The sequence below is a fragment of the Zingiber officinale genome, chromosome 3A, assembly GCF_018446385.1.
Source record: "Zingiber officinale cultivar Zhangliang chromosome 3A, Zo_v1.1, whole genome shotgun sequence".
NCBI lineage: Eukaryota > Viridiplantae > Streptophyta > Magnoliopsida > Zingiberales > Zingiberaceae > Zingiber > Zingiber officinale.
This window is the reverse complement of record NC_055990.1, coordinates 104,002,945-104,024,842: the sequence shown is the minus strand read 5'-3', so window position 1 is coordinate 104,024,842 and position 21,898 is coordinate 104,002,945. Positions and strand designations below refer to the sequence as shown.

Here is a 21,898-nt window from a genome sequence, read left to right as displayed (position 1 = left end):
TGGTTAAAAAATTCATCTGGCAACACATCATTTGTCGGTTCGGCATCCCTCGCCGTCCGACAACGGGCGGCAGTTCACAGGGAAGATGTTAGAGGATTGGTGCAAAAGCTACGGCATTGAGCAACATTTCACGTCCGTGGCCTATCCTCGAGCAACGGTCAAGTCGCCAACCGGGAAATTCTTCGTATTCTGCGCGCTCGGCTCGACCATTTGGGAGGGAGTTGGCCGGATGAAGTGCCGAGCGTCTTGTGGGCCATCCGAACGACGCCAAAAGAGGGACAGGAGTCACACCGTTCCATTTGGTATATACCGGTCGAAGTCGGCGTTGAGTCGGCCCGGATCCAGAGCTATGATGATGACAACGCCGAACGAAGAAACATGGAGTGGACTTGGTAGAAGAGGAGAGGGCAAAGGCGTCTGTTCGGCTGATGGCATACCGTCACGGATGAAGCAAAACTACAACCGCAGAATTCCCGGATCGTTCCAAGTCGGCGACCTTGTCCGAAGAAAGTTGCCGGCCACGACGTGAAGCTTGAAGCTCCGGCGGGCCCTTTCAAAATCATCGAAAAGCTCCGCCCCCTGGAGGATGAGGATGGACGGCAGCTAGATAGGCCGTGGAACGCGAACCACCTCCAGCCTTACCGGAAAGGTGTATCACTGTAAATCACCCTGTGTATTTCATTTTTCGACTAAATACTTGAAATGCAGAGATGAAAAGTCAAAAGAGCGAATATAAGGCATTATCATCGTAAACCGAAGGCCCCCGAGCCGACCGGCCGGGAGGTTTGTATCCGAGCCGGGAGCTCGAACCCGAAGACCCCAGGTTGTTCGGCCGGGCTGCGTATAGAATATAAGCAGCGTTCGAAATCGAAGACCCCGAGCTGTTCGGCCGGGCTGCATACTAGTGTGGCAGGAAGGAAACCAAAGCCCTGCGCTGTGCAGGATGATAGAGGGAGGTTATTGCCTGAAGCGAAGGCCTGAGCCGGTCGGCCGGGCATATGGATTATCCGAGCCAAGCACCCGAATAGTGAAAGCCTCCCGGCCGATCAGATTCGCAAGCGAATGACCCGTGCTGTTCCGCCGGGCATAAATATTGTTCGCGCGCGGGATATGAAGGCCAAGGTCGCTCGACCTGGTAAGGAGTTAGCCTCGAAGGCCGTCTAGCCCAGACGTTAAACCGTAGAAACGAGCCGGCGTCTATAAATCCCCGAGCGGAAGGCCGACCAGCACCGTCGTTAAAGATCGAGAGCCGCGCCGATCGGCTATAAACATCCGCGCCGACGAGCACCGTCGTTAAACATCGAGAGACGAGCCGACGTCTATAAATCCCCGAGCGGAAGGCCGACGAGCACCGTCGTTAAAGATCGAGAGCCGCGCCGATCGGCTATAAACATCCGCGCCGACGAGCACCGTCGTTAAACATCGAGAGACGAGCCGGCGTATATATCCGAGAGGAAGGCCGACGAGCACCGTCGTTAAAGATCGAGAGCCGCCCGATCGGCTATAAACATCCGCCCCGAGAACCGCCGTTAAACATCGAGAGACGAGCCGCCGTCTATAAATCCTCCGGAAGGCCGACGAGCACCGCCGTTAAAGATCGAGAGCCGCGCCGATCGGCTTATAAACATCCGCGCCGACGAGCACCGTCGTTAAACATCGAGAGCCGCGCCTATAAATTCGAGCGGAAGGCCGACGAGCACCGTCATTAAAGATCGAGAGCTGCGCCGATCGGCTATAAACATCCGCGCCGACGAGCACCGTCGTTAAACATCGAGAGACGAGCCGGCGTCTATAAATCCCCGAGCGGAAGGCCGACGAGCACCGTCGTTAAAGATCGAGAGCCGCGCCGATCGGCTATAAACATCCGCGCCGACGAGCACCGTCGTTAAACATCGAGAGACGAGCCGGCGTCTATAAATCCCCGAGCGGAAGGCCGACGAGCACCGTCGTTAAAGATCGAGAGCCTCGCCGGTCGGCTATGAACATCCGCGCCAACGAGCACCATCGTTAAAGATCGAGAGCCGAACCGATCGGCTATAAATAACCGCTCCGTCGACCGCCGACGATAAATATCAAGAGACGAGCAAAGGATGGTTAATCGGAATTAAAGAAGCAAACAAGTTTGCGCGCTGAGCGGCTGATCAGGCGCGTAATCAGACATTAAATATAATTCGCTTGTCTGACATCGCGAGGTGCCGAGCGGAATGATTATAAAGAATACTTAGTAAGTTCTTGCCACAATAAAAGGTGAAAGGAACAGAAGATCATCTACTACGCAAGCTAAAAAAGTCATTACAGAGACGGCGCCAATTTAATCCTGGCCGAACGGCTGGAATACAAAAAAGTTTATAAAAACGCTCTTCACACATCAAAATCAAAAAGAGCGTCGGGGATGGTGTCCATCACACTCGCTAGATCCTCGGGGGGGATGGCCAGCTCGGCAGGCAGGTGACCTTTGGTCTTCAGATAGCCCATCGCCGCCTTGATCGCCTCCTCGAACGTGAGGGATATCTTGTCGGTGAACTTCTCTCCGAAGTCTTCCGAGCGAAGGAACTCCTTCCTCACCTCTTCCGAGCGGGCCAACTCCCCCTCTTTGTATTCCTTGAGCGTGGCGTGAGCGGCGTCACTGGCGGCTTGGAGCTCTTTCAAGTCTCCATCGAACCTTTGGAGATCCGCCGAGCGGCCCTCCTTCTCGGCGGCCAACAGGGCGTCCAAGTCTTTGATGCGTTGTTCCAACCCCCTGATCTCCACCTTCATACGGTCCATATCATTGATGGCCTGTTGCTTCCGAGTGATCGCCGTTTTGAGCTCCTTCTCTCGTTGCTTGATCATCGTTTCGAGCCGAACGACTTTACTCGCCAAATCGTTAGCCCTTTTCCGTTCGGCGTCCAGCGATTTTTTGGCCTGCGCCAGAGCGGCAGCCGACTGCCCGTTACCCCCAACGGTTTTTTGTTTTTTCAACTCGTCCTCCAGCTCGGCCAATCGATTGCTAATAGCGATCTGCTCCACCCAGTTCTACCAACAAATGTCCACAGGTCAGAAACCTAATTCGAATATGCAAATAAAGAAAAGGAGAGCATACCCCGGTGGCCTGTTGAAGGTTGCTATCGCCGAGCTGCCCGGGAGTCATCATGGCTATGCGACGCCGAGCATCTATCCAAGCTTGGGCAAGAGGGCCCGTCAGAGTAATCTGCTGCTCGGGGACCACTGGCCGATCAGCAGCAGCCATGTACGCCTCTGAGGGGAGGCGCAGAACGGTCTTTATCAAGTTTTGGCCGCTCGGCTCGCTCTGAGAAGCAGCGGCCTTATCGGACGGCCCACCGGCAGAAGAGGAGGGAAGCTCACCCATACGCCTGATACGGCGCAAAGTTCTGGAAGGGCTGGACGGCGGCACCTCCGAGCTGGCCCTCGGAGAGCCCTGAGGAGTTGGGGTACTCTCGAGCGAAACCGTCCCGGATAGCACCGGTGCGCCCGCGCTCCGCTCGGGCAGTGGCTCATCAAGGTTAGCGCTCCGCTCGGGCAGTGACTCATCAAGGTTAGAGGCAGGGGCAGATTCTGGTCTTCGGCGCTTCCGAGTGCGTAGCGGCACATCATCGGCCGAACGGCCCTCTACCTCAGCCTCGGTAGGAGGTTCCAGGTCACCCGCGGCCTCATTGTGAAAGGCAGGGACATCTGAGGCTTCGGGGACAGTTGGTGCCCCCTCACTTTCTCCACCGGTCGGATCGGATGGAGCAAGGCCCCGCTCGGCGGCCTCCTTGTTCGTCACCTCCTCAATCTGAGCGGCTTTCAGTTTGAGCTTCTCGGTAGCCTTGGCACGCCACATGACTTCAGCTGCAGAAACAAAAAATAAATCAGTTAGAACAAAACAAATGAGAAGATAAGGAAACTTACTCATGCTGTAGGGCAGATCGGCGGGGATAGAAGACAAGCCGAATATATGCATTACTCCCGGAAGGAGCATCTCGTCAATATGGTAGCGCTGACCGACTAGCCGTTCGGCTGCATGGAGATAGTCCGCGTCACCTCTAAACTTGCCGAGCTCCGGTTGCGCGGGCATAGCCGTCTGCCACTTGGTGCGGAAAGTCGGGAAACGTATATAGAAAAAACGCTCCTTCCAATGTTTGTTGGAGCTCGGCATATGATCAAAAAGCACGAAGCCTATCCTAGACTGGAAAACAAAGGTACCCCACTCGGCTTGTTTGGGATAGTAAAAGTAGTGGAATATTTTTAGGTCCAAGGGGATGTTGTTCAGCTTGAACAAAACTATCACTCCGCTCAGCAGCCTAATAGAGTTGGGAACTACCTGGCCGAGCGGAATGCGGAAATAGTTGCAGACTTCTATAAAAAATTTGTGAGGTGGAAAACGCAGTCCGGCCAGAAATTGGTCTCGGAAGAAAAGCACTGTGCCGGACGGCGGTTCATGAGGCCGAGCGGCTGGTGTGGCTAACACTATTTGGTGGTTGGTCGGCAGGTCATAAGTCCGGACGAGACGCAAGGCGTCTTCCTCATCAAAACGGCTCTCCATGGTCGTGTACCATAGACCTGGAGCGCTACCAGTCGACTGTGAAGTGCTAGTCATGGTCAAGGGGCGAGAATATAGAATGCCGAGGGAAGGGGTGAGCAAAGAATGGAGCAGAAGCCGATTGAAGGAAACAGGTAACAAAAAGAAGAAAGCGCTGGGAACAAGAGAAAAGGCCTTACAAACAAAGAAGATGATCGACGAAGGGCCGAGGTTTGCCGAAGAGTTGAGGGGCGAGGTTGCCGGAAGAGAATACGAGCAGAGAAGTGCCGGAGGAGAATGAAGCAGCGAGGCAGCGGCGGAAGCGGAGCCGCAAGCTTTATATTGCTGCCCGGAAGCAACCTCCACCGTCCGATCCAGGTCGTCGATATCGAGGTTGTCATCGGATCGTCCGTTTCAAACGGCGGCTGTCCCATCGGAAGTGACGTAACCGCCATACTCTGACAAATGCACAGTCGCCACGTGTCTGCCGGTTACTAGCCGCATTTAATGAGCTCCCTTTACCGTGCGCAGAGCACGTGATGGGTAGTGGGGGAGAACAACGAACATCGATACCCAGAAAATATAAGGCATGGACAAAGTGTCGCCGGACAGACAGATATCGCCGCACGGAGGAGCATCTTTATGCCTGGCCGAGCGGCCTAAGGCAATGATCATTGTTCGACAGATCGGCAGTCCAGTCAGTCGGACTTTGCCTCCTTCGACTAGACTCGAGAGGAACCGGAACCCCATAAGGAGTCAACGCTGAGGGGAGGTCAAAGGGTCCAGTGGCTCGCCGGAAAAGGGCAAGCCGACCGGACTCAGAAGAAAGGGAAATCTGATAGTAAAAGGCACCCTGGTAGGGACCAAGGGTCCGACGCTCAAATAAAGCAGTGCGTAATGACCGAGCGGAAGGAGGTGCCGCCCGGACGGCGCAAAGAATCAAGGCCGTCCGGACGACGTTCATCGCCCGCTCGGCGGGCCGGGCACCCCAGTCAGACGGTGGGTAAAAGAAGGGGACATCTTCTGACAGCCGTCAAGTCGTATGGCTGTGCCATACTTCTAGTCTGACAACGGGTGGTCCTGCCGTCCCATCAAAGAACATGCTCGGACTGTGGCAGCATAGTGTCAGGTAAGCTCTCTGACAAGTGCATACCGTGGTATGGGTTGCTGACACGTACGCTCCTCGGTGGGCGTGCATCAGTTCCTTCTCCGTCTTATATAAAGAGGCCATTACTTCGCCAAAGGTACGTAGAATACGAATTTGGCAGCCACTTTCTCCACCACTTACCTGACTTGAGCGTCGGAGGACCGTCGCCGGGACACCCCTCCCGGCTCGGTTTTGTTGCAGGTTCGCCGGAGCACTCGAGGATCCAGCGGAGAGCGCCACGTGCCCAGCGTCCACTGACTCTTGATTCGGACAGGATCAAATTTATTTTTAAATAATTTTGGTTTTGAAAATAATTCAAGTTAATTAAAGATAATTTAATTGTTAATTAACTTGATTTAAGTTTAAATTAGTTTCAATTTCTTAGTCATCTCACTCGATCTAAATTGTCAAACAGGGAACCCTATAATTGTTGTGAGATGAATTATTGTTGAATTTAAGGGTCTAGTTTAACTTTGTGTTAGATTCAGGTTTAGCTTTGGGTTCAACAAGTAAACATTCTTTGGATAAACTTCTGGGCTATAGTGAGTCACAAGGAACTCATTAAAGTAACCATGCCTTCGAGGTTTCCCAAATAGTCCTACCCATTGAACTTAATACTAATCCTTGGTCTAACTAGTTAGGATCCATTTAAGGGTAGCTTCAGTCAGTTCCACCTGGCCAAATGCACCAGGTCGAAGCCATATCTTCCTAGACATGTGATGCCCAAGTTTCCCTAACGTACTATCATCCAAAAACTTCACCAGTACTGTGGGTCAAGTTAAACCTAGCCCGTTTTAGTCTAACCTTAATTACCCTGCCGGGTAATCTACTCTTGTTTTACCCATTTCGGGTAGATTAGGTTCAGTTACCCTGTCGGGTAGTTCAGTTGGGGGTGCCAGCTAGTCTGGATCCTCCATCTATATTTGATTTTGAATTTTAAATTTTGAATTTATAATTTAATTTCGAATTTTTTAATTTGATTTTGAATTTTGAGTTTATAATTTAATTTCGAATTTTAATTTGATTTTGAATTTTGAATTTATAATTTAATTTTGAATTTTAATTTGATTTTGAATTTTGAATTTTGAATTTTGAATTTATAATTTAATTTTGAATTTTAATTTGATTTTTAGAATTTTAAATTTAAAATTTTTAAGATTGTTTTTCTCTTTGCTCCCCCTGGATCATGGTCTCGATATGGTCTATCGAGGTAGTGTATTTGATCCTTCGGAACCCAGTATTAGCCAAGTCCAACTTGATTGATCAATTTGGACTTGGGGACCCATGCTTGGACTGATTTACTATTTTGTTTGTTTATTAAGGATAAATAGGATTTATATTTCTTTTTACTTTTATATCCTAGCCTAGTTCTATTGTAGACGACTCTTTATGTCCCAAGAATTAGGTCCAGATTCTTGGAGCCCAAAGAAAACCGTTCTAAGATATCTTTTAAATCTGTTACCTGATTTTTCAAAATAGAATTTTCTTCCTCAAGTTTTTGAACTTGAGTTGAATTTCCAGTCTAAACTTGATCAGGTAAGGATTTAGTGTTAGTCACTTCTTTAAGGGCAGCTACTTCCTTTAGAAGTGATTTAATCCTAAGGTTTGACTTAACTTGCATAATAAATAATTGACTAAGTTATTAAGCCTCGGAATACTTACAGTGGAGTCTGGCCCTTCGGAAACGGATGTGGATCCGTGGCTTTGCTCGGACTCGGCCTCTGACTCGCTCTCGCTCTCGACGATCTGGTCCCGGGCCATTAATGCGAGTAAACTCGTCTGATCGAGTTCGTCATCGTCGTCCTCCAAAGAAGATTCGTCCCAGGTTGCCTTCAGGGCCTTCTTTCTTCTTTTCTTTTTGGCTTCCTTTTGGTTGGGGCAGTTGGCTTTGATCTGCCCCTTCTGGTTGCACCCGTAGTAGGTAACTTCAAATTTTACCTTCGAGCTTGGTTGGGCCTCCTTGGATAGTACTGCCTTCTTCAGGTTTTTCTTGTTGACGCCCTTCTTCTTCTTGTAGAGCTTCTTCACGAGGTTCACTAGTTCGCTGGTCAGTTCGTCTTCTGAGTCTTCTGAGTCGGGTTCATCTTCTGATTCTGGTTCAATTTTTCGTCGTACTCTTGGTTCCCGTGTTCGACTGGTACCTACAAGCAAAGCTATACCTTTCTCGGATGGCTGTGCATTAGTTTGTTCATGAAGCTCAAATTCACTAAACAATTCATCTAGTTTTAAGGAAGACAAATCCTTGGAGACTTTGTAGGCATCTACCATTGATGCCCACAATGTGCTCCTAGGAAATGAATTAAGAGCATACCTTATGATATTCCTATTTTCTACCTTCTTCCCGATTCCATGAAGGGAGTTAAGGATATCTTGGATTCTTGCGTGCAGTGAACTCGTCGTCTCGCCTTCCTGCATTTTTAAATTGTATAGTTTATTAAGTAACAAATCATGCTTACTTACCTTAGTTTCTGAGGTGCCCTCGTGAAGTTCGATCAGTTTCTCCCACAGCTCCTTTGCGGAAGAGAACGGACCGACTCTGTTGAGCTCTTCCTTGGTAAGACCGCACTGGAGGGTGCAGGTGGCTTTGGCATCGTCTTCTACCTTTTTGATAAGGGCTGGTTCCCACTTTTCGCAAGATGTAGGCTTGCCGTCTTCATCCGTTGGCAATTGTAGTCCCGTCTTGACTATCATCCAAGTGTCGAATTGGGTTTTAGGATATATCTCCATTCGCCCCTTCCAATACCCGAAGTCTTCTCCGGAGAATAGTGGGGGACGAACAGTGCTATATCCTTCTTGTTGGGCCATTTAGATCTGGAAAAACAAAAACAGGAAGATCTATTCCAAGACTGAGTCTTGGATTAGTAGTGCGGGACGAAGAAAAAAAAACGAGCTCAAGTGGTATTGACCAACTTTGAGCAACACCGATTTTGAAAAGAATTAGAATTTTAGCTACTAAGCTAATTTCTAATTGACTCCGAAAGAACAACTAAAAAAAATACCACGAAAAAATGTTTTGAATGGTGGTTGCACCAATTCAAAACAACCCCGCTCTGATACCAATTGTTGGATCGAGAAGCGCTAGAGGGGGGGGGGGTGAATAGCGCTCGTGGCTATTTCGTTCGATTATCGAAAAACTATCGGAGTAATTAAAACGCAGCGGAAAAAAATAAACACAAAGACACAAAGGGATTTATTTCGTTCGGAGCCTAAGGCGACTCCTACTCGAAGGCCCGCGATCCTTGATCGCTTCCGGTGGGCAACAACTATAAGCTCGATAAGAATTACAAATTACAATGAAAGTATTAAAATAACTTTGTACCGACAACTTAAAGAAGAGAAGAACAGAGCTCCGGGTCGTCAGAATTTTGCAGCAGCACTTCGGAACGGTTTTGTTAGCAGCACGTTGAAGAAAGAAAGCCTAGAACTTGATTATTTGAAGTGCTGGTCGAAACCCACTTATAAAGGGTGTTCAAGGCGCCTTGAAGGCTGTTCAAGGCGCCTCCATGCTGCCGAGTCTTCCGCATGGATCAGACTTGAACTAGTCGAAGTTCATCTCCCTGAGGCGCCTTATACCCTGCTCAAGGCGCCTTCCAAGGCGCCTTATACTCCCTTCAAGGCGCCTCCATGGATGCTTCGCAGCCAGGTCAGCTTTTGCACCCGAGGCGCCTCCAAGCTCCATGGAGGCGCCTCGGACACTGTTCATCCGAGGGAAAACTTCATTATTTTGTACCTGCAAGACATGTTAGTCCAAACAATATCCTGCAACAAAAAGTTAGCATAAACAGCAGCATTAATATGATAAAGAATATTATGACAGTCTTCGGACTGTCCGGGTCTGACTTCGGATTTCTGTCCGGAAACCCTAGGTCGACCCGACGCCTACTGTTCCCTTTACGGGGAACGCGTCCTCACCTACTCCACTCAGGAGATTTACCTGTTGCCAGTGTGATCCTCCAGATCGACTGGACTTTTGGTCAGCACTTGACGCTTCCGAACTTTCTGCTGGACATCCGCTTCCCAGCTAGTACAGTCTTTCACCTAGTTCGCGACACCAGGACTTTCCACCTAGGGTTACCACCCCCTAGGAATTTTGCCTGAAGCCATCGACCTGCCAAGACTTTCCGCAAAGGGTTACCACCCTCTATGACCTAGGGTTACCACCCCCTAGGGGTTTCCCTTTGCCTAACCGCAGCTAGGACTTTCCTGACATACTCAAACAGACTTGTTAGATTACAAAACACCTTAACTTTGAATCCTTTGTCATTATCAAAATATGAGTTCGATCGTCGGATGCTTCCCGCACCAACAGAGGGTTGGGTCGGAGAAGGTCCAAATAGCTCTTCAGCTGTAAATGTCGGCAACTCCTCCCCCTCAGCTTGAATAATGGGTGGAAAATTATCCTCGGCCTAAGTTAAAATGTCTGGTTGTGGTCCCACTCTCCAAGCTAGTCTCCCCTAAGAAGTGATGTCTATATGCACTAATACAAGCTGACGCTGACCAATCTCATCATACGTGTTAAAGAAAGTGGGCGTACCCTAGGTCATATCTACCCCTATGGTTAAAAATATGTACGTCAAAATGTGATAATAGGGCATATGAACCTACCTCCTAGTGGCGAGACTGGATGCATAGTGACATTTTGAAACATGTGTAATGCAATGTCGATAACTAAATGCTGGCATAGTGCATACAGGAGGAAGGAGTGGGACAGTTGCATCATCGCAACATCGCAAGATGTGATCGACAAAATATAGGTGGTAAAGACTCGATACAGGACATAGTCTAGAACCTTAAGAGAGAGTAACCTAAAGTCAGTTACATTAGGTAGTATCTCCTTCCTAAAAAATATACATGTGGATAGTATCCAATGTAATGTGGGAGTAGGATTCGCTAAATGTCAAATCCCTACTAGGGTAATATAAAAAAGGACAAGTAGATCTCCGAAGTCCTAAGATATCATTCAATAGAGTGGGGGATAAATTAAAGTCCTTCCCACCAACTCTAGTGGAGTATGTCAAGTCATCAACTTTAACTAGATTGTTATAAAACCATGCACACAAGTTTAGATTTACTGAATGACTACAATAAACTAGTCTATATAACTGGTAATAGTCAATGACTTCTATGATAGGGGCACAGTATAGGATGAAAAGGACCTACTTAAAAATCTAGATTTAAGTGCAATATATGTATGCTGTAGAAAATCTAGCCTAAGCCACTCAGTGGAAAATCTAGGATCAGTAGATGGGGTTCTGCTCGAGCTAGGTGTAACATTCCATCATTTCCTAAATTAGCACAGTGGCGTATACATACAAAAATTTACAAAAGAACCATAGAAATAGCCAAAAAAATAACTAGATAGATTGAGTTAGAGTGTAGTGAGGAGGCATTGTTGAGGCTTGGAAGTAGAAAATTAGAGAAAAGGGTTGAACTTATTACTGGAAGGCACCATGAAAGGGAGAAACACGCAAATAGAGAAAGCCTCTGTTTGCTATGAAAAACAGGGTTGAAGGCACCTTCAACCTAATGGAAGGCGCCTTCCATGTGCTATGGGCGCCCACCTTCAAACGACTGAAGGTGCCTTCATTCAGTTAGGGTGGGATTTTTCCTACCCTTCTTAGGGCGCCTCTGGAGGTGCCTTCTGTTGGGTTTTTCGGGCCGCAAAAATTTCTTTTTGCGTTGCGGAAACCCCGAAACCTCGCCACCGGATCTATGCGAAGAAATAAAATTTACGTAAAACTTCGAGTACGATTTTCTAGCCTAGATCTAAACTAGATCTACAAAGGAGAAGAGCTTTACCCTTGATGCGATGCCCTTCGCTAATCCCTCTCGTCCAAGGTTCGTCGGATCTCGAGAGTATCAAAGTAGATACTCCTCTATGTGTATCCACACAAGCAAGAGATGGAGAAACCAAACAAAAGGTGTGCTAGCACCTTTGAAGGTCTCGACAAGGAGGAAGAGAGGGAGAAGAAGATGAGAGGAGGAAGAAGATGGGAGTTACCAAAACAAAATGAAACTCACACAAGCACTAAACTGGTCGGCCACTTCCAAGAAAGGCTTTTAAACCTCCATGGGATATCAAGAGTCACAACTCTTGATCTCCCTCATGAGGTGGCACACACATGTGCTAGCCTTAATGAAGTGGCACATCATAATTGGCCCACTTAATGCAAACTCACAAATGAGGTGGCAAATGGTCAAGTCAAACTTGACCCTTCATCTTCCTCTCAAGTCAAATCAAACTTGACTTAAATTCTCTCATTGGTTGATCAAATCTAACCATTGATTCAAACCAATTTAATATAATGAATCTCTATTCATTAAATAAATTGATTCAATGAAACATAATCTAAATTAGATCCATTAAACATATGAATCAAATCGAGTCTAACTCAATTAGTTTAATTTGGATTACTCTTAATCCAATTTGGTTCATCATATGAACCTAACCCTCTTGGTTCATCAAATGAACCTAATCTCTATCTAATTGCCCTTTGTGTGTGACCCTATAGGTTCTTGTAACGTTGACAATGCTCCTAAACCCATTTAGAAGCATAAGTAATGAGTGGTATCTAGCAACACATCATTACTACCCAAGTTACAAGAATGTTGAGATCCAACATCACCTTGTGACTACTAATTGCAACTCTTCACAATATGTGACAAGTGTCCTTCTATCCTTGACATCTAGATTGATCAATGTGAGGCATAGACCGTGTCATCCTCTAATCAATCTAAATCTTGAATCCCAAGTAGACTCACTCAATTAAATGAGCTCAACATCTCATATTGACTCATTTGGGCATGGCCATGCACTTAGTGGTCTCACTCTATCAAGAATATCGATGTCACCCCTGTCATATAGGAGGGATAGATCCCATCTATATCACTCACATCCCTCCACATAATTTTTTACATACTCAGTAATCGCCTTTATAGTCCACTCAGTTACGGGTGACGTTTGACAAAGCCAAAGAATGCAACTCTTTATGTAGGGAACCATGGTGATTTCAGGTCCAAGGACTAATAATCATACTAATAGCCATATGAGAAAGTATATGACACTCATATAACGATCCATGATACTTTATCATGGCGGGTCATTCAGTATACATTCTCCAATGCATACTCATGTGTCAACTTGATATCTCCATATCCATGACTTGTGAGATCAAGTTATCGAGTTGACCTACATGCTAGTCTCGTCACATTAATATTGTCTTTGAATGCTAATACTTGACTAGGAATGATTAAGAGTAGTGTTCCCTATATCATCTCACTATCGATTCAACTAACCGATTGATATAGGTAAGAACCTTCTACTCAAGGACGCTATTATACTTAGTTATTTGACACCAATACAAGTAAGCATAATAACCATAAACAAATGTCTTTATATATATATATAAGAATATGATACAACGAGTGCATACAACAATCATCAAATGATTGGCTCTAGGGCTCTAACTTACAATCTCCCACTAGTACTAGTGTCAATCAGTATAGGCTCTAAGGCCCAATGACCTAGTGTGACCATCATGCTTTCTCTATGCCAAAGCCTTGGTCAAGGGATCTGCGATGTTAGCCTCAGTGGGTACTCTGCAAATCTTCACATCTCCTCTATCGATGATCTCTTGAATGAGATGGAAGCGGCGTAGTATGTGTTTGGTTTGCTGGTGTGAGCGAGGTTCCTTGGCCTGTGCTATTGCTCAATTGTTGTCACAATAGAGCTCTATGGGATCAGCTATACAAGGAACCACCCAAGCTTAGTAATGAACTTGCGGATCCAAACTGCCTCCTTTGCTGCTTCGGATGCAGCAATATACTCGGCCTCTGTTATAGAATCAGCTACTGTGTCCTGCTTTGAACTCTTCCAGCTCACAGCACCACTATTTATGCAAAACATGAACCCTGACTGCGATCGATAATCATCCTGATCAGTTTGGAAGCTAGCATCAATGTAACCCTTTACAGCTAGCTCGTCATCGCCTCCATATATCAAGAAATATTTTTTAGTCCTTCTCAAGTACTTAAGAATATTCTTGACCGCTATCCAGTGACTTTCACCTGGATCTGACTGGTATCTGCTCGTCATGCTCAAAGCATACGAGACATCAGGATGAGTACATAGCATGGCGTACATGGTAGATCCTATGGCTGAAGCATAAGAGATCTGATCCATGCGGTCTCTCTCCTCTCCAGAAGAGGGACTTTGAGTCTTCGAAAGACTCATACCATGTGACATCGGTAGAAATCCCTTCTTGGAGTTCTACATGGCAAACCGAAGGAATACCTTGTCAATGTATGTACTCTGACTTAGGCCAAGCAATCTCATAGATCTATCTCTAAAGATCTATATGCCTAGAATGCAGGATGCTTCACCTAAGTCCTTCATTGAGAAACAAGTCCCTAGGCAAGTCTTGACAGACTGCAGTAAAGGGATGTCTTTCTCAATGAGTAGTATGTCATCCACATACAATATAAGGAAGACAACTATGCTCCCAACAACCTTCTTATAGACACAAGGTTCATCTTCATTCTTGATGAAACCAAACTGTTTGATTGCATCATCGAATCGAAGATTCCAGCTCCGAGAAGCTTGCTTTAGTCTATAAATGGACCTATGCAGCTTGCATACTCTGCCAGTATGCTGTGGATCTACAAAACCCTCAGGTTGTGTCATGTACACATCCTCGAGCAGGTTTCCATTCAGAAACACAGTTTTGGCATCCATCTGCTAGATCTCATAATCGTGGTACGCTGCAATAGTAAGCATGATCCGAATGGACTTAAACATCGCTACTAGAGAAAATGTTTCATCATAGTCAATACCATGAATTTGCTTGAAACCTTTAGCTACCAAGCAACCCTTATAAATAAGTCCATCCATGTCAGTCTTTCTCTTAAAGACCCACTTACACCCAATGGGTTTGACCCCTTTAGCTGGATCAACCAAAGTCCATACTTGGTTAGTGTACATGGATTCCATCTTGGATCTCATGGCCTCTAGCCATTTCTCGGAATCTGGTCTCATCACAGCTTCCTGATAGGAGGTAGGCTCATCCTCAATGAGCACAACGTTATCATGGTCAGACAAGAGAAATGAGTATCTCTCAGGCTGACGACGTACCCTATCAGATCTGCGAAGAGGTAGGTCTACTTGAACTGGTTGTGGTTCCTCAACTCCTTGTGGAACAATATCATCCACAACACTTTGTGGTTCCAGTTCAACTTCCATCGAGGCTTTAGTGCTATTGTCCACATCTTGAACTTCTTCAAGATCGAACGTACTCCCACTAGTCTTTCTAGAAACAAAGTCTCTTTCTAGAAATACCCCAGTCTTAACCACAACTACCTTGAGTTGATTGAGAATGTAGAAGTAATATCCCTTCGTTTCCTTGGGATATCCAATGAAATAGCACTGTTGGGGTTTTCGGGCCGTAAAAACCGCTTTTTGCGTTGCGAAAACCCCGAAACCCCGCCACCGGATCCGTGCGAAGAAATAAAATTTATGTAAAACTTCGAGTACGAGTTTCTAGCCTAGATCTAAACTAGATCTACAAAGTAGAAGAGCTTTACCCTTGATGCGATGCCCTTCGCTAATCCCGCTCGTCCAAGGTTCGCCGGATCTCGAGAGTATCAAAGTAGATACTCCTCTATGTGTATCCACACAAGCAAGAGATGGAGAAACCAAACAAAAGGTGTGCTAGCACCTTTGAAGGTCTCAGCAAGGAGGAAGAGAGGGAGAAGAAGATGAGAGGAGGAAGAAGATGGGAGTTACCAAAACAAAATGAAACTCACATAAGCACTAAAGTGGCCGACCACTTCCAAGAAAGGCTTTTAAACCTCCGTGGGATATCAAGAGTCACAACTCTTGATCTCCCTCATGAGGTGGCACACACATGTGCTAGCCTTGATGAAGTAGCACATCATAATTGGCCCACTTAATGCCAACTCACAAATGAGGTGGCAAATGGTCAAGTCAAATTTGACCCTTCATCTTCCTCTCAAGTCAAGTCAAACTTGACTTAAATTCTCCCATTGGTTGATCAAATCTAACCATTGATTCAAGCCAATTTAATATAATGAATCTCTATTCATTGATTAAATTGATTCAATGAAACATAATCTAAATTAGATCCATTGAACACATGAATCAAATCGAGTTCAACTCAATTAGTTTAATTTGGATTACTCTTAATCAAATTTGGTTCATCATATGAACCTAACCCTCTTGGTTCATCAAATAAACCTAATCTCCATCTAATTGCCCTTTGTGTGTGACCCTATAGGTTCTTGTAATATTGGCAATGCTCCTAAACCCATTTAGAAGCATAAGTAATGAGCGGTATCTAGCAACACATCATTACTACCCAAGTTATAAGAATGTTGAGATCCAACATCACCTTGTGAATACTAATTGTGACTCTTCACAATATGTGACAAGTGTCCTTCTATCCTTGACATCTAGATTGATCAATGTGAGACATAGACCGTGTCATCCTCTAATCAATCTAAATCTTGAATCCCATGTAGACTCACTCAATCAAATGAGCTCAACATCTCATATTAACTCATTAGGGCTCTAACTAACACCTTCAGTGGAGGTAATAATTTTTTTTTGTTAAGAGTTTCAATTTGAATTTGAATTTAATTTTAATTTTAAGTTAATTTGAATTTAATTTGAATTTAAATTTAAATTTTAATCTCAATTTAATTTTAATTTAATTTAATTTAATTTTATTTTAATTTGAATTGAAATTAAATTTAATTTTAATTTGAATCTTTATTCATCTCGCTTGATCTATATTTTTAATCAGGGAATCCTAAAATTTTATGAGATAAGTTAAATTTCAGAGTTGGGCTTAACTTATGTTAGATTCAAGTTTAGCTTTGGGTTCAACAAATATGCATTTTTTGAATAAACTTCTAAGTTGTGGTGAGTCACCTGTACATCATTAGAGTAACCACACCTTCAGAATTTTCTAAATAGTTCTATCTACTGAACTTAATAAAAAAACTCTAGTGTAACCGGTTAGGATTAGTAAGGAGTATCTTCAGTTAGTTCTACTAAGCCAAATGTACCTGGTCGAAGCCATATCAATTTGGTCATTTTGAAGTGGATGAAGATTCGTGGCTTGACTTGTATTCAGATTCATCTTCTTCATCCAATTCGCCTCCAGTTGCCATCAGTGTAAGGTAGCTTGCTTGCTTCGGTTCGTTTGCTCCTGATCCATCCGAAGACTCATCCCAAGTCACTTTTAGTACTTTCTTTTACTTTGTCTTCTTGATTTGGTCTTCGTTTGAGCATTCATGTTTATAGGGCCCCTTCATGTTGCAGCCGTAGCATATGACATTTGCCTTTGAATTGTTGGATGCAGACTTGGATATCTTCTTCATGTCGCGTTTAGTGAAGCTTTTCTTGTGTCGAGTGAACATCTTCCTTACTATGTTCACTAGTTGCTCTTCTTCATCTAACTCTGATTCAGATTCAATTTTAGCTTCAGGTTTAGTTCCCTTTGATGTACCTGTAAGAAAAGAAATTCCTTTCTCGACCTTCGGGTCGTTAGTTTGTTCATACAACTCTAATTCACAAAATAATTTATCTAGTTTTAATTTAGAGAGGTTCCTCGAAACCTTATAGGCATCTATGATTGATGCCCATAGTGTATTTTGGAGGAACGAGTTAAGAATGTACCTTATTACATCCCAGTTTTTGATCTGGTGTCCGATTAGGTGAAGATTGTTGAGGATGTGCTTGATTTGAGCATGAAGCTGATTCACGGTTTCACCATCCTGCATTTTAATGTTGAATAATGAATTAAGAAGTAGGTCATGTTTCGTTACCTTTGAATCGCGAGTTCCTTCGTGTAGCTCGATGAGCTTGTCCCATAGCTCCTTTGCGTTCTCGTGCAAGCCGACTCGATTAAGTTCTTCTTTTGTGAGTATGCAATGGATCGTGTTCCATGCTTTTGAGTCTATCTAGGCTTTCTTTTTATTTTCTGGACTCTATCTTTTTGGATTGAGTGGTACTTTTGTTGCTTCGTCTGCAGGCACCCGATACCCTCGTCGAATGATGAACCATTGCTCGATATCCATCTTTAAGTAAACTTCCTTTCTTTTCTTCCAATACGGAAAGTTATTTCCATTGAAGAGAGGAGGACGAGCGGTGTTGAATTCTTCAAATTGGGTCATTTGATTGCTGATAAAAAAAAGTTAGAATGAGGTACCAAGACTTGGTCTTAGATTAGTAGTGTTTGAGAAAGAAAATATCGATGACGGGAGTGGTATTGCACTAATTTCAAGTATGAACTGAACGAGAAATAATTATTTGAAAGGGTATGTTCCATCAATTCAAATAAGATACGAAAAACAAAAAAATCTTAAAAAAATGATTCCCCTAACTTGATTGGTGGTTGCACCAATTCAGAGCAGAACTTTGCTCGGATACCACTTGTTGATCGAGATGCACGTGAGAGGGGGGTGTTGAATCATGTGGTTTTCAAAAGCTTGTCTTTTTCATTTTAAAAATAAGAGTATGTAGCGGAAAAAGAAATAGACAGAAACGAAAAAAGACATGAACACAAGGATTAACTTAGTTCGGAGCTTTCGGCAACTCCTACTCCAAGACCTAGGTCTCGCGAACCTATCGATGGGTAATTCACTAAAGACCTCTTTCGAAACCATCAGAAGAGGGGATCGAGTACAAAAGAATAAGAGAAGTGTAATAGACTACATTTTCCATTTGTAGAAATTAAGAACAAAAATTATGTTATGTTACCAAACACTTTTGTAGATGGTCTACTTGAGCTCGATGTTTGGACGGCTTCTCGGTAGCAATCAGACGTAGTAGAGTTATAGCAGGGCAGCAGCAGGAAGTCAGAGCAGTCGAAAAGCAAAATAGCGCACGTAGGAGCTCGTATGGAAGTTGATTCTTGAAGCTTGGTTGAGATACCCTTATAAAGGACGTGGAAGGTGTCTTCCATAGCCTTGAAAGCACCTCCAACCTACAGAGTTTGATCTCAAACTTCTTGCTCCTTATATGTGAGAAAGTTTGAAGTTTATCCTTCGGTGATGTGGAAGGTGCCTTCCGTGAACAATACGAAGGTGCTTTCTAAAGTCACGAATGTGCTTTCTAAAGCTTGAAGGCATCTCGGGTACTATTCACCCAAAGCCTTTTTACTCCTTTTTCCATGGAAAAAGTGTTAATCCAATGACTTGCAAGACAAATGTTAGCACAGTAATAATAAGGAGTAGTAATTAGAGCCCGTCTCCTTGCGACCAGATTCTAGTCAGGGTCTCAATCTAAGTTTCAGAAACGGACCTAAATTGGACCGACGCCTATTGTCCCTTCGAACAAGGACGCGTTCTCACTTTGTCACTCTCTTCCAGTAACATACCTATACTTAACAGGTGTAGAGTTACCTTTGGAATCACGCATTCAGATTTCAGAAATTAAACATCCCGACCTACCCAAATCGCACATCTAGTCGTCTCCAATCGAGAATCGCACATCCCGACCCATGCTAGAATCCCACATTTAGACTTCAACCTGTCTGGAATCGAGCATTCTGACTTACCAGAATCACACATCCGGTCGTTAACCAATCAGGAATTGAACATCCTGATTGGGGTTAGTCAACCCTGTACACTCGGTAATAAGGTTAGATGACAACACGTGTAACTTTAACCTATTTTTCATTTATCAAAACTCAGGTTTGACCATCAGCGCTGACTGCACCAATAGACTGACCCAACAGAGTTTGACTCACCAAGAGACGACCTAACAAAGACTGACCAGATTAGTATCCAATTGGCCGAAAGCAAGATACTGTGGTTACCTTATAGAATTAGCCCATTCCTTGATCTTAAATCAGATCAACTATTTAGAGTTATATTGTAGCAATTATGACTAGGGGTGAGCAAAATTTTAGTTAAATCGAACAAATCGACTGAATTTTAAAATTTCGTTCGGTTTATTTGAAAATTTATTTGTTTTCTAAAAAATAATTAATTTGGCTAATTCAGTTCGATTTCAATTTTCAAATTTTTTATTTGGTTAAACCAAATAGACAGAATAAATCAAATTTTTAGACCAAATTAAATTTCTAAACCCCATGTTTTAGGACAAAAATAAAATTTTATTAAAAAAATTGAATTTTTATACAAATTTAGTTTATTCGGCTGAAAATTGAATTAACCGATATTTTATCGGTTTGATTTATTCAATTTTTTTTTTTAATTCGGTCGATTCAATTTGTTCGAAAAAAATCAACTTAGTTTAGTTTGATTAATTCAGTTGAATTTTAACTAAATACTTACTCCAACATCATAGTTATTATAATTGTATAGTTAAAATAGCTACGTATTACTATAATTACATAACAATTATGATCTTTTAGCAGTTAAAGTAGCATTAAAAATAAAGACAGAGGGCAAATAGCGATAATAAATAGAATAAGAGCAATCTAATAAGTTTTATTTTTCTAAAAAAATTAAGGAGATGGGATATTGCTCATCTCAAGCATCTCAAACAGTTGAGTATATGTAACGTCCCTTTACGTAGAGACACCCAATCGAACTTTACCAGAGGGATCAGAGACTCAATTATATATTTTATAGCTATTAAAAATTGATATCAGTATCTATTAGATTAGTCATCGATATAATACCAACGGTGTGGGTAAAAAAATAAATAAAAGTCGGCCGGCTGAAATAAGGAGGTTATAGGATTAAATGATGATGAGGAAGAAGAGAGGGGCCATGCATTTAGAAACACCGTGAAAATGCCTTAGCGTGGCACGTTTCCCTTTCTCTAATAAATCCCCCCTTCCTCTTTCCATCTACTCTCTCAGACCAACATCGGTCGGATCCTCATTGCCACTCTGTCTGTTTGCAAGATTCAATTTTTATCGCCCTCTCCGGCTTAAAGGAGGTAGATTGAGCTCGTAGATTCCGTCAAAAAGGTAGCTTTTTGGGTTCGATCGATTCGGAGTGGGGCGATTGAGCGAGGGAGCAGAAAAAGGTGGCGTTTTGGGCAGTAATGGCGGCTCCTGACAGCTCTTTGGAGCTGGAAAGCAGCGTCAATTCCTTGTCTTCGTCGTCTCCGGATGCTGGCGAGTGGAGGAAGGATGGCGGCGGAAAGCGACCGCGGGAGCGGAGTAGCAGGCATCCTGCGTTTCGCGGCGTTCGGATGAGGAGTTGGGGCAAGTGGGTGTCGGAGATCCGAGAGCCGCGGAAGAAGTCGCGCATCTGGCTGGGGACGTTCCCGACGCCGGAGATGGCGGCACGGGCGCACGATGTGGCGGCGCTCAGCGTCAAGGGCCCCGCCGCCGTGCTCAACTTCCCGGAGCTCGCCGGGAGGCTGCCCCGGCCGGCCACACTCTCCGCCCGAGACGTCCAGGCCGCCGCCGCCGAGGCCGCAGCAATGGACCCAGCCGAGAGGGCCGCGGAACCCCCGCCGCCAGCTGAGGCCGACGACGAGCTCGGGGAGATCACGGAGCTGCCGTCGCTCGACTCGGACTTTTCCGGGGTCGAGTACCTGTACGACGATTGGGTCGACTCGTGGCCGGAGCCTCCGCCGCTGCTTCTCCTTCCGTCACCGGAGACCGGGGATCCGCTGTGGGCGGCGCCGCCGGAGGAATGGTACCCAACAAACTTTGAAGCCTTGCTTTGGGATTAATTAAGGATTAATCTGTAATTAAAACTTAAAACCACCTCTAATGTTCATTAATCTCCCTAGCGGCCAGGCCCTTTAAATTTTTCATTAGGGCCCTTTATTTTGTAATATTTTCCTTGTGAATTTTCTCTTGGTTTATGTGTATATTAATAATTTGGGGCTATATATTAATGCCTTTTGTTAAATTTTTACAAAAGCTTTTCATGTAATAATGAAAATACCCTCTGATTTGTTTATCTATAATTAAGTTAATACAAGTTAATTTAATTTTTTAAAAAATTATTTTTGATTATTTTCTATTTAATAAATTAATTATTCTCATACCTATATTTTTTAAAAATAGATTATTATTTTTAGTATTAATTGTCATTTCTAATTACATCTTGCTAGTTTTTTTATTGTTAGGATGTCTCTATTTATCATCATATCATCACTCTAATCATATGAAATGTAATAAATAAATATATGCATAAATCAACTTTTTTTATCTCGATAATAAAGTATTCTATTTCTACATCTTAAATCCATTGATCTATGCACTGTAAGAATAGATCTTTCTTATTAGATTGGC

At 44.1% G+C, this 21,898-nt stretch overlaps 1 protein-coding gene across 1 annotated transcript; it reads left to right on the top strand.

The window, feature by feature from the left end:
- The first annotated feature begins 20,406 nt into the window (after window positions 1–20,406).
- LOC122053927 (ethylene-responsive transcription factor TINY-like) lies at window positions 20,407–21,512 on the top strand. Its single transcript, XM_042615833.1, has one exon. It carries the CDS (start codon window positions 20,692–20,694, stop codon window positions 21,328–21,330), a length of 639 nt encoding a protein of 212 aa, XP_042471767.1. The 5' UTR covers window positions 20,407–20,691; the 3' UTR covers window positions 21,331–21,512.
- The last annotated feature ends 386 nt before the right edge of the window (window positions 21,513–21,898 follow it).

What these genes read in the sequence shown, in the direction of transcription:
- LOC122053927 (XM_042615833.1), top strand. Translation starts at nt 20,692, where the DNA reads ATGGCGGCTCCTGACAGCTCTTTGGAGCTGGAAAGCAGCGTCAATTCC.